The sequence below is a fragment of the Psammomys obesus genome, unplaced genomic scaffold (genome assembly GCF_907164565.1).
Source record: "Psammomys obesus unplaced genomic scaffold, mPsaObe1.curated_primary_1811, whole genome shotgun sequence".
Taxonomy (NCBI): Eukaryota; Metazoa; Chordata; class Mammalia; order Rodentia; family Muridae; genus Psammomys; species Psammomys obesus.
Genome location: NW_026585504.1, coordinates 428,115 through 441,298, shown reverse-complemented (window position 1 = coordinate 441,298; position 13,184 = coordinate 428,115). Strand labels below are relative to the sequence as shown.

The 13,184-nt window shown below is 45.5% G+C and overlaps 1 protein-coding gene across 1 annotated transcript; it reads left to right on the top strand.

Annotated features, from left to right (window-relative positions):
- Positions 1-44: 44 nt before the first annotated feature.
- Positions 45-13,108, top strand: Dgka (diacylglycerol kinase alpha). Its single transcript, XM_055605016.1, has 10 exons — positions 45-160; positions 692-777; positions 873-962; positions 9,996-10,156; positions 10,425-10,489; positions 10,967-11,057; positions 11,953-12,151; positions 12,247-12,367; positions 12,545-12,605; positions 12,810-13,108. Exons 1-10 carry the CDS (start codon positions 45-47, stop codon positions 12,891-12,893), a joined length of 1,074 nt encoding a protein of 357 aa, XP_055460991.1. The 3' UTR covers positions 12,894-13,108.
- Positions 13,109-13,184: the final 76 nt, after the last annotated feature.

The window sequence follows — 13,184 nt, the reverse complement described above, 5'->3', positions numbered from 1 at the left end:
GGGGGGGACATTAAGGTAGAGTAAATAAAAAAGATGCACAGAAGATGTGCCTGTCATCCCGTGCCAAGAGCCTTTCTCCTTTCCACAGGGTGCTCTGGAAATTGCAGTATTTGCTAAATCCTCGGCAGGTGTTCAACCTGAAGGATGGTCCGGAGCAAGGGTGCGTATAGGTGAAGGGCTGTAGCACAGCGTTTGGGGTGTGTGTGTGTGTGTGTGTGTGTGTGTGTGTGTGTGTGTCTCTGCAGGTCTGCATGTATGCATATGCATGTGTATAGGTTGGGGTTGGGGAGCTGGGAGTGTTTTGGCAAATCAGAACCAACCAGCAGTTTCAGGTATCACCTTTAGGAATGCCATCCTTCCTTTGAGACAAGGTCTTTCAGTGGCTTAGAGCTCATTAATTAGGCTGGTCTGGCTGATGAGTGATCCAGGGATCCTCTGCCCCTCACCCCCCCCCCAGCAGCACTGCAAGAAGAGCACATATCACCATGCCTGGCATTTTTATGTGGGATCCAATTCAGGTCCTAGAGCCAGTGCTCTCCCAGCTGAGCCAGCCTCCCAGCTCTAGACTGAAGTCTTTTGACAAGAGGGAACAGGGTCAGAGGAATGAGAGACAAGAAGTGACTTATCTGTCCAGGACTTGGGTAGATTTCAGTTACTCTTCTTCCATTTTCTCTCTTCCCTTTTGTCTCAGGCTCAGATTTTTCAAAGATGTTCCTCAATTCCGGGTATTGGTGTGTGGTGGAGACGGCACCGTAGGCTGGATTCTAGAGTCCATTGGTCAGTGCAAAGAGAGGCACCCTCTGGGCAGGAGATGGGGGCAGGAGTGTTCCAGGACCATCTCCCTCCATCCATCTCTTCACCTGCCTCCTCAGACAGAGCCAAGTTGCCTACTGTGCCTCCTGTTGCCGTGTTGCCCCTGGGCACTGGAAATGATCTGGCTCGTTGCCTAAGATGGGGAAGAGGTAAGTGGTATAGAAGTTTTGTTGGACGTGGGGGTGGGTGGCTGGAGAGACGGCTCAGCAGTTAAAGAGCACTGGCTGCTCTTCCAGAGGACCTGGACACAGTTCCCAGCCCCCACATGGAGGCTCAGCTTCTGCAGCTGCCGTCCTGGAGGCTCCGAGTCTGTCCTCTGTGGGCGCTGCATGCGCATGCTGCAGTCTCGCAGGCGGCACATCTGCTCCAATGAGTGTGCAGAGTAAACACGCCTTAAAAGACAGCGAGGAGGGGAGGCCTAGGGAGCTGGCATAAAGAGAGCACTGAGAAGAGGTGCACAAACATGGGGCCAAAGACAGGTGGCCAAAGAAGGAGCTCTGTAAAAATGAGGGTCACACTGTGAACCAAGGAGGGTTGAGGGGGACAGCCCCCTTCCCTGACACCTACATGTCTTTCTCACAAACGACTCTAGGGTCCAGAGGATAAAGGAACAATGTAGGAAGGAGAAAGTTGTGTGAGTGCTGAAATGAGCAGGCGAGGTTTAGCCGTCAAACAGCCATTCATTTACTCTTTCACTCGTTTCTTTTTCTAATTATCGAAATGTTCGCATTATGCACATGTGCTTGTGCCACAGTGGGAGTGTAGATATCAGAGGACAATTTCCTTCCTTCCTTCCTTCCTCCTTCCTTCCTTCCTCCTTCCTACTTCCTTCCTCCTGCCTTCCTTCCTCCTTCCTCCTTCCTTCCTTCCTCCTTTCTTCCTCCCTCCTTCCTTCCTTCCTTCCTCCTTCCTTCCCCCTTCTTCCTTCCTTCTTCCTTCCTTCCACCTTCCTTCCTCCTTCTTCCTTCCTTCCTCCTTCCTTCCTCCTTCCTTCCTCCTTTCTTCTTCCCTTCCTTCCTTCCTTCCTCCCTGCCATTCCTCCTTCCTTCCTTCCTCCTTCCTCCTTCCTTCCTTCCTACCTACCTACCTACAAGATGTTTCTATGTATCCCTGGCTGCCCTAAAACTCTCCCTGTAGATCAGGCGGGCTTTGAAACACTAGAGGACAGTTTTCAAGTTTGGGGAGTCAGTTTTCTTCCACCACATGGGTTCCTGAGATTGACATCAAGCTTGGCAGGAAGTACCTTTACCCACTGAGGCAGCTCACTAACTCCTCACTGATTTTCTGAGGTAGTTGCTGCAGTCTCCTAATACATTCCAGTTTCTTTGTTGTGTCTTTTTTAATATTACTCTGTTTTACCTACATGTACTCCTGTGTACCATATATGTGCCTGGTGCCTGCCTATGGAGGCCAGACATTTTCTAATTGTAATCTCCAGTTCACCTCATCCCTCTGACTTCCTGCTAGTTACTCATCCATTTTTCCTTTGAAGCCACTGAGGCTTTTAAATGTGTAAATCTTGAACCACAGTTGTCGCTCAAAGAACTTAAGAAAAAAAATAGAAAGCTCTCTGACTTTATTGTATAATGTAAGACCTTTTTTTTTAATTGTTTTACTGTGTTTTGCTTATTTGGGGCGTGCACACCTCTGTGTGTGTGTGTGTGTGTGTGTGTGTGTGTGTGTGTGTGTGTGTATACGTGCGCTTACATGGATAGAGCAATGCACACATGGAGGCCAGAGTAGAACGTCAGGAGTAAGTTCTCTTCTTTAACCCTGTGAATCCTCGGGCTCAGACTCAGGTTGGCAGTCTTGGCAGTGGGCACTTTCATGCACTGAGCCACCACTTCAACTCTACCCTAAGACTTGTATATACACACACGGCCAGTTTTCATCTGACTTCCTCATTTATCGTATTAGGCACTTTGAAATTACACATTTGAGTCTTCACTGTGAGATTCTCACAGGCTTGTTTACTCAATCACTCATGACCACAGGAATATACAGAACTAATGTAAATTAATGTTGACACCAAAAAATACCATAACGTTTGAAGAATAGGAGGGCACAAGGATATTGACATGAGAGCTCTGAAAAGGATGGATTGCTTGAGGGAGGCAGGAAAGGAAAGGATAAGGTAGAAGCCACAGTGTTGATAACTGATGAAGCAGAAAGGAGGGAGGTGGAGCTAGGTTTGGATGCTTTCCTGGTTTGCAACTGACTAGATGGGGTTGCCTGTTAGGGTGGGGATGTAGATAGAAGGCCCTTTCCAAAATTAATGATTCAGTTTGGTACAAGTTAAGCAGCTAGATGAAGGTATGGTTGATGGTCAGAATATATATTGGGACCTAGGCAAGGAGGCTCACTCCAGTAATCTCAGAGGCTGAAGCAAAGGATTGCCTTGAGTTCGAGGCCAGCCTGGGCTATATGGAGAGTTCCATGTCAGCTTGGCCTATGGTGAGGTCTTGTAACAGCAATAAAGATGTTGCCAGGTTTAGGGTAATTTCAGCACTCAAGAGGCAGAGGAAGGCAAACCTCTGTGGGTTTGCCTGATGTATCTATATAGCAAGCTCCAGGCCAGCCAGGATTACAGAGGAAGATCCTGTCACAGACAGCCAAGCACAACTGTGTGTGTGAGCACTGTGAGACACAGCTCATGTAAAAGCGTGATGATTCAAGCCCAATGCCCAGAACCCACATAGGGCAGAAGGAAAGAACCGACTCCACAACTCTACAGCATGGCATGCATGTATCTACATGTACACACACACACGGACAATATTGTGTGTATATATTTTTTGTTTGTTTGTTGATATAGGGTTTCTCTGTGTAACAGAGCTCTGGCTGTCCTGAACTTACTTTGTAGACCAGGCTGGCTTCCAACTCACAGAGATCCTCCTGCCTCTGCCTCCGCCTCCACCCCCCACCAAGTGCTGGGATTAAAGGTGTTCACCACCAGGTCCAACATAAAGTATTTTAAGTTAAAGAAAAAGAAATGTCAAGGATTTAGAAGAAAAGTCAAGGCTGAAAATATGCTTTGAAGCTGGATGTGGTAATACTCACCTTTAATTCCAGCACTCAGGATGCAGAAGCAGGCAGGGGGATCTCTGAGTTCAAGGCCAGCCTGGTCTACAGAGCAAGTTCTAGGACAGCCAGGGCTATGGAAAAAAAAAAAAAAAAAAGAACAAAAATATGTTTTGGAGATCCATCTGTTCACAGCAGTAACTGCAGCCTGACAGTAGATGATGAGAACATCCAGGGGTAAATAAGGACAGCAGGATCCTGGCAGGTACTGTATTTAAGGGCTAAGCAGAGTCTTTGACATCTGGAGCAGAGTTCTGTTGCTGCTGTAACAGTCCTCCAAAAGTGACCTAATCCACATGAAGTTGGTACCTTTCTGCTCACAGCTCAGAAGTCCAAAGCAGCCCAAAGGAGGATTTCCTAAAATTAACTGGTCAGGAGAGCCTGGGGAGAATTCCTTGCAGGTTTCTAGAGGCTGTTTACACTCCTTGGCTGACAGGCCCTGTGCAACCAGCAATGTCCTCTTTCCATTCTCTCTTACCATTGTCTCATCTCCTTGGGACTTTCTCCCCGCCTCCCAGGTTTTTAAAAAAAATTATTTATTTGTGTGGGTTTATGTACATATGCACACAGCTGCACGCGAGTGTGCCACAGCAGCCATATGGAGGTCAGAGGAAAACTTGCAGGAGTCAGTTCTCTTCAGCAAGTGAGTCCTGAGGATTAAACTCTGGTCAGCAGGCTTGGCAGCAAGCACCTTTATCTACTGAACCGATCACTGACCCATTGTTTGGGGTTTTGAGGCAGGACCTCATTATCTAGTCCAGGCTAACCTGGAACTCACTGTGTAGCACAGACAAGCCTTTTACCTGACACAATTCTAATTCTCTTGTGTCAGACTGAGTGCTAGAATCACAGGCCTTCCCTACTTACCACTTGGTCCTTAGCTTCTTCCATTTCTTTTGATGGTTTTGATTGATTTAGGGCCTTCCAGATAACCCAGGATAATCACCCATTCAAGACCCCTAATTTAATCACATCTGCAAAATCTTTCTTACTGTGTAAGAAGGTTCTTTGATATTTTATTATTTGAGGCAAAGTCTTCCTATGTTGTCTAGTTTGTTCTCAAGTTCTGGACTTACCATTTTCCTGTCTATGCCTGGAAAAGAACTGGAACCACACAGGAAGGCCAGCACAGCTCTATAAACGAGTGCGGCAAGGTGGTGCACACCTGTGATCCCAGCACTTGGGGAGGAAGAGGCAGGTGGATCTCTGTGAGTTCGAGGCCAGCCTGGTCTACAGACAGCCAAGACTACACAGGGAAACCCTGTCTTGGAAAACCAAAAGAGAGAGAGAGAGAGAGAGAGAGAGAGAGAGAGATATTGAAGTGTAGATCTCTGAGAGGCTGTTACTCTGTCTGCCATAGAAGCTGTGAAGGAATAGCTTCTGTCCTCTGTAACAAAGACAGTGAGATTTCAGAGGCTGAGTTGCAGAGTTGACAGGGAACTATATACAAAATACTGCTTTGGCAAAAGTCTTACACTTTTAAAAAATACTTTTTAAAATCTATCTTTAAAAATACTTGGGGCTGGAGAGATGGCTCAGAGGTTAAGAGCACTGGCTGCCCTTCCAACGGTCTGAAGTTCAATTCCCAGCAACCACATAGTGGTTCACAACCATCTATAGTGAGATGTGGTGCCCTCTGCTGGCATGCAAATGCAGGCAGAATGCTGTATAAATAATAAATAAATCTTTAAAAAATATTAAAAAAAATACTTACCTGTGTGTGTATGCATGTGTAATAGCACGTGTAGAGGTCAGAGAACAACTTTCAGGAGTCTTGAGGATCGAACTCAGATTGTCAGGCTTGTGTCAAGTGCCTTTATCTGCTGAGCCATGTTGCTGGCCCAACAAGTAATAACAAGGAAAGCTGGACAAGTGGAAGGCAAATCACGGTGTTTTGCCCTCAGTGAACTGTAGGAAATGACTTTTTCATAATCCTCATTACAAAAATAGTAAACACGTAAGTGTTAGTTATTTTTATAAAATTGTGATTGTTGCTTAGTTTCTCTTTTAAACCCGGCTATCACCCAAATAATTGAGACTTTTAAATTCATTGTTTATCAAGCTTTACGGCACAATCCTGAGCAGTTATTACTCTAATCTTAACTCCCTAGGCTAGTCTAGCTTTCTCCTAGCGTAAATCCCGAGACACCTGCACTTTATGGCATTTTCCCCTCCAGCTCTGCTTTCCTGATCTCTTCTAGACCTCTGCCCGGGGCTGAATCCCCTACTTCTTCCTCTCTTCTCCTCCCCTGGCTGCTCAGTGATTGGTGATAAGCTGCTTTATTGGCATATAGGGGACAATTGGGGAGCAGTGTTTACACAACACTGAGATAGGAGATTCTCAGAACAAGCATTGCAACCAGAAAAGGGAGAACAGAAGTCAGCATTTGAGTTACATAATAACTTTATGCCTACACTTAATAGTGAACAAAGTAATATAAACATTTAAGATACAGGTGCCAAGAGAGTAAAAGCTTCCTATAAGCTACTCCCTGAAGTTTCGGGTCAATCCAGCTGTTCTTTCTGGATGTGCACCAATATGAAACGTCCTCATAATTTTCCTTTTTCTTTCTTTCTTCCTTTTGAGACAGATTGTTTCCATGTAGCCTGTGATCCTCCTGCCTCAGCCTCCCAGATGCTGAGGTTACATGGCTGTGTTGACATGCCCAGATTCCCTTTTTGTTTTTGTTTCTCACATTTAGTTAGTGGCAGGTTTGGTGCGCATGTGGAGGTCAGAGAGCGACTTGCAGGAGTTGGTTCTGCTTCCAACATGTGGACCTCGGGGATGAAACTCAGGTCTCAGGCCTGGGAGCACATGACTTCACCCACTGAGTTACACACGGTAGCCCTGCGCTTTTTATATGTATATATGTGCATGTATGTATGCCCATACATATTGTCTTGGGGTGTGTGAGTGAATGTGTGTGTGTTTGTGTGTGTGTGTGTGTAGGTCCAAGGACAGCCTCCAAGGTTGAGATTTAGACTCTTTTTTTCCTGATGGTTAGATGAGGCTGGCTCACTCATGAGCTTCCCAGCATTCTGTGTCCAGCTCCCGTCTCCCTGAAGAAGCCCTGGAGATACAGATACTCGTGCTACTGTGTCCTGCTTTTCTCGGTTCTTTGTTTTCACCCTGGGTCCCCAGGGCTGTAGACAAGCCCACATGTGACTTTAAACACACAGGACATACTAGACTGACTGTCCTTGAACTTTCTTCATTAAATCATGTGTCTACAGTCTTCCCATATTATTGTATTTCACTGTTTCCAATACTTAGCATTTTGTGGCATAGATTTTAACAACTGAGGAATATTTAGATTTTTTCAATTATCTTCAAGAATATTTCCATATGCATTTATTCATGCATTGTGTGTGTTAGATTCTATAGGAGAAATTCCTAAAAGTGGAATTGTTGAGTCAAAAAAACAAAAAGTTTTGCTGGGCTCGGTGGCACAACTGTAATCCCAGCACTTAGGGAGGCAGAGGCAGGCAGATCTCTTAAGTTCCAGGACACCCTAGTCTACAGAGCAAGTCCAGGACAGCTAAGGCTTCACAGAGAAACCCTCTCAAACAACAACAAAAGTTTTAAGGGGCTGGAGAGATGGCTCAGTGGTTAAGATCACTGGCTGTTCTTATTCCCAGGACACACAAGTCAACTCATAACTATACCTAAGTCCAGTTCCAGGTGATCCAGTGCCCTCTTCTGATTTCAGTAGGCACTAGGCACACATGTGGTCTACAGAAATACATGCAGACAAATCATCTATATGCATAAAATACAGGTCAGTAAAGACTTGAAAAGGAATCTCTAACTAAATTTAATGCCATGAGTTTATCTTTCAGCGTGTGTTGGTGCAGGGCCAGGGGATTGGCTCAGGGCACTCCTTAGCTTTGTTTCTCTAGTTTGAAGTGCCAAACCAGTCTGGTTTTGCTGGTCTGGTTTTGGGTTTTTGTTTTTGTGATTTGTGATTTGTCTGAGACAGACTCACTGTGTAGTCTTCGCTGGCCTAAATCTCAATAAATAGACCAGGCTGGCCTTGAACTCTTAGAGAGCAAATGGCCTCTGCCTCCTAAATGCTTGTATTAATTGCATGCACTACCATGACCAGCTTCTGGTAGTTTTTAGCTGTTCAAGGATACAAAATTTCAAGAGTGCTGGTTAGTGTTTCAGAATTTTAAGCTGCCTCTTTGAAAATCTGCCTCCTACCTCATTCTCTTCACTTCTTGCCTACCACAAAAATATTTTGTTAAAAATTGCCAAATTACCTTCTAAAAAGATGAACAATCCACTTATCTTAACACCACATGAGAGTACCAGTCTATTAGTAAACTCATTAATAATTAATTTGGTTGGCAACACAAAGTTAACTCTTACGTACATATAACTTTATATATAACATATGGCAGTCTTTATTTTATATTAATACAGTTTACTCACTTTGTATCCCTCTAGCCCTGTCCCTCATTCTCTCCCAATCCCACCCTCCCTCCCCTCTTCTCCTCCCATGCCCCTCTCCAAGTCCACTGACAGAGGAGGTCCTCCTCCCCTTTCATCTGACCCTAGCCTGTCAGGTCTCATCAGAACTGACTGCAGTGTCCTCCTCTGTGGCCTGGCAAGGCTGCTGCCCCCCTTAGGGGGAAAATGTTACCTTCTAAATTTCTTCTGGATAGGGATATAAAGTGAATAAATTAAAAATAAATAAATAAATTGCAATCACATAAAAATAAATTTCTTCTGATTTTAATATTATTGACCATATTTGATAGGCATATTATTGGTATGTCTTCTTATGTGATACCCTTGTGTTACAGGTTTAATGTTTAGTGGGTTTGTGTTGCCTTTGATGTGGTATTGGTTTGGGAGACCTAGGGCAAGTACTACAACTGAGCTATACCCTGGACCTTTTAAGCATTTTTTTTAAATGCTGAGAAATGTAATCTGTTGCAGATTAATTTCTTTCCAGTTTACAAATTGTTGCTGCTCTTGCCATTCTTTATTTTACAGTGCTGGAGATGGAGCACAGACCCTTGCGCAGGGTGACTGTACAGCGTGCGACCCTGGAGGCATACCTTCTGTCCCTTACCACTCAGTGCTTTTCAGGCTGTGGTTTTTTTGTTTTAAAGATTTATTTCTTTATTTTACATATGAGTGCTCTATTTGCATGTACATCTGCATGACAGAAGAGGACACCTGATCATGGTGGTTGCGAACCACCATGTGGGTGCTGGGAATTGAACTCAGGACCTCTGGAAGAGCAGACAGTGCTCTTAACCTCTGAGCCATCTCTCCAGCCCTCTAGGCTGTGTTTATTTAACTAAACAGGATATTTAAATTTATTTCAGGGCAGTGGTGGTGTATGTAATGGCGGGGTAATCCCAGCACTCAGGAGGCAGAGGCAGGCAGATCTCTGAGTTTGAAGCCAGCCTGGTCTACAAAGTGAGTTCCAGGACAGCCAGGGCTACACAGAAACCCTGTCTTGAAAAATCAAGATAAACAAATAAATAAAAAATGAAAATAAGATTATTTGTTGGCATGATTTTGTGGATTTGTTGGTTTGATTTGGTTGTTGGTGGTAGTTTTGGAGACAGAGTTTTTCTGTGTAGCCCTGTGCTCTGTAGACCAGTGTGGCCTCAAATTCAGAGATTCACCTGTCTTCCTCTGAAGTACTGGGAGTAGAGACATAAGCCACCACCATCCAGCTATGTTTCTGTGTTCTGAGGCAAGGTGTCCCTGTACACCTCAAGCTGACCTTGAACTCTTATGTAGCCCAGGGTTGTCTTAAATTTTCAGTAGTACTTCAGCCTCCCAATGGCTGTCACTCATCTTTTTCTGCATTTTCCTGGTTTGTCTTTTACTGTTCAATATGTCTTTGGAATAATTTCTGTATGTACAACCATTGGAGATGTTTACTTTCCATAACGGTGATAGGGACAGAAAGAAGCTGACTTCACCGTTGGTTCATAGGGCCTGAGCATCTTGCACTTTCAATGAAAGGGTTGGGGGCTCCTCCAGAATAGAGGCAGAGGGTGGGGAATCTGCAGAAGGGCTCAGCATGGACTCTGAGGCTTGGGGATCAGTGCAAGCCTATCTTTTCCACTCCTAGGTTATGAAGGTGAGAATTTGGGAAAGATTCTCAAGGATATAGAGATAAGTAAGGTGACATATCTCGACCGATGGTCTCTGGAAGTGATACCCCATCAAAATGAAGAAAAGAGTGATCCAATCCCCTCTCAAATCATCAATAACTACTTCTCCATTGGCGTGGTCAGTGGAGTAGGGTGGGGGAGAAGGGAGGAGAAGTGTGGGTTAAGCAGATAGAAGCTGGAGGAGATCAAAGAGGAAGAGACACAGGAAAATTGGGAGTTAGGTACATAGTGGTACAGATTGGGATGTGCTATACCCTAGAAGGGGGAGGAGAGGAAGGGAAGGGCTGGGAGAAAGAGAGGGAGAGGAAAGGGGAAGAGAACTTAGCAGGGAGAAAGTCCTGAATACAGATAAGCGTGGTCTCTGAAATATGCTTGTGACTCTCCAGGATGCTTCAATTGCTCACCGATTTCACATCATGCGAGAGAAATATCCTGAGAAGTTCAATAGCAGGTGAGGAGAGGAGGGGAGAAGGGTGGCTCAGTGGGTATCTTCACCTAAGCCTGAGGACCTGAGTTGGATCCTTGGAACCCACACAGTAGAAAGTAACTCTTGCAGGTTGTCATCTGATGCAAAGTAAGTAAGATATATATATATATAAAAGACAGGGAATAGACAATCAATGTCAAGACTGGGTGTATGCCAGGCATCAGGAGGCAGAGGCAAGCAGAGCTCTCAGTCTGTAAAGGAGTTCAAGGACAGCTAGGGTTACACAGAGAAACCCTGTCTTGAAAAACCAACAACAAAAGAGAGACTAGATTTGTAACCAAGTTTGACACAGAATGGTTAGATATGGGCAGAAACGCTTGTAGGAACCCCTAAGCAAAGCTACCACTGTTCCTCTGGAGTGGGAAGTTGGCTCCCTTCCTTGTCCTGTCCACACTGTGATTTGTCTCTTCCCTGCTGGGCCTTTTGTTGGGGTTGATGAAGAATGAAAAACAAGCTATGGTATTTGGAATTTGCAACATCTGAATCCATCTTCTCAACATGCAAAAAGCTGGAAGAGTCTTTGACAGTTGAGGTACGTATGATAATACTGAATGAATTATACACATTTTTTAGCTGTTTTTTGGAGACAGGGTCTCACACTGTAGCCCAGGTTGGCCTAGAACTTGTGGCAATACTCCTGCCTCAGAGCTGTAATGCTGGGAATACAAGGTTTTTTTCCAGTTTTTTTTTTTTTTTGTATTCAAGTTTCTTCCTACACAGCAGCCTTTGGGAATGTCACATGTGTGGATCTACTTTCGACCACCCAGGTCTCCAACCCTGACTTGCCAAGTCCTTAAGATACCCTAGTGTCTGTGCTTGTGAGATGGCTCAGCAGGAGAAGGTTTGCTGCCCAGCCTGATGACCCACCTGGAGAAAGAAGAGAACTCCTGCACATTGTCCTCTTGACCACCACAAGTGCACATATGTGCCCCATCCCCTTACATATGAACCATAAATACATTTTTGATGATTTTTTTTTTTGAGACATGTAGATCTGGCTATCCTGGAGCTTATGTAGACCAGGATGGCCTCAATCTCACAAAGATCCATCTGCCTCTGCTTCCTGAGTGCTGGGACTAAAGACATGTGTTACCATTTTAGGCTAATAAAATCCATTTCTTAGGTAACACAAGTTTTTAATCTTAGCTCTCAGAGGCAGAGGAAGGGAGATCTCTGAGTTTGAGGCCAGCCTGCTTTACAGAGGGAGTTCTAGAACAGCAAGGGCTACACAGAGGGAACAATAACAAACCAAAACTTAACTCTCTTGAAAAACCAATTATAAACCGGGTGGTGGTGGTGCCCATTAAAGGCGTGGGCCATTATGCTCAGCCTCCTGCACACCTCTTAATCTTGGCAGGAGCAGCCATGTTTCATAACGGTGAGACCCTGGGTGCGCTCTAACTGCAGTTCTGTCACTCTTCCCTCAGATCTGCGGGAAGCCGCTGGATCTGAGCAGCCTGTCTCTGGAAGGCATCGCAGTACTGAACATCCCGAGCATGCATGGTGGCTCCAACCTCTGGGGCGACACCAAGAGGCCTCCTGGGAACACCTGTGAGATCAACCAGGCCTTGGGCAGCACCGCCAAAATAATTACAGACCCCGATATCTTGAAAACCTGTGTCCCAGGTGAGCCAAGCTCCCCTGGGGGCTAAAGTAGGCAAATCTGAGGGGAAGGGTAACTTCCTACAGGAAAACCTCCTTCTCTCTACTCTAACCCCCAGACATGAGTGACAAGCGGCTGGAAGTGGTAGGAATAGAAGGTGTGATTGAGATGGGCCAGATCTATACCAGGCTCAAGAGTGCAGGACATCGGTTGGCCAAGTGCTCTGAGATCACATTCCAGTAAGGAGGACTCCAGCAAGGGCTCCCGAGGGAAGGAAGGTGGTGGTTCGTGAGAATGGTGGGAGGCACTTTATTCAGTCATTATCCATGGCAGAAGGTCTCAAAGCTAAGATAGCTGAGTTTTGATGTTTGGTTGGAAAAAAAAAATCTCAACCAATCTTTCTTGACCTCTCACAGGACCACAAAAACCCTCCCTATGCAAGTTGATGGGGAGCCCTGGGTGCAGGCGCCCTGTACGGTGAGTATTGCCTGTGCCTGAGAAGCTGGGTCCTCGGGCTCCATTTTACAGCCTCTTTTCTTCCTCCTGGTGCCCTCGGCTCCCCTGTGCACCATTCTTCCCAAACTCTGGTTTCTCGCTCGCCCAGGAGCTTACCCCAGACCCCTGATGTCCCAGCATTGAGGCACGGGGACAGGCTTGCAGGCATGCTCCCTTCTCTTTCAGATCAAGATTACCCATAAGAACCAGATGCCTATGCTCATGGGTCCAGTCTCCAGCTCCTGCAATTTCTTTGGCTTTTGGAGCTGAGTGTACCCTCTGCCTTGAGTCCACCTCCGTGTTCCTGGAGCTCTCCCTCTAGGCTCTGTACATTGGTGCCACACTCTCCTGCCAGCCCAGAAGGATGCTCCATTACTTTCACAGTATTTATTATCCTGCATCCAGCTCACACACACACATTCATACACAGGCAACAATGCATAGCATTGAAAGTGCCTCACCTAATAAACTGATACTTTCCTTCACTGGGGTATCTGTTAAGTGAGTGGTATTCTCTTTTTACACCTTTACCCCTTTGAAACAAGACTTAAGAGCAAACAA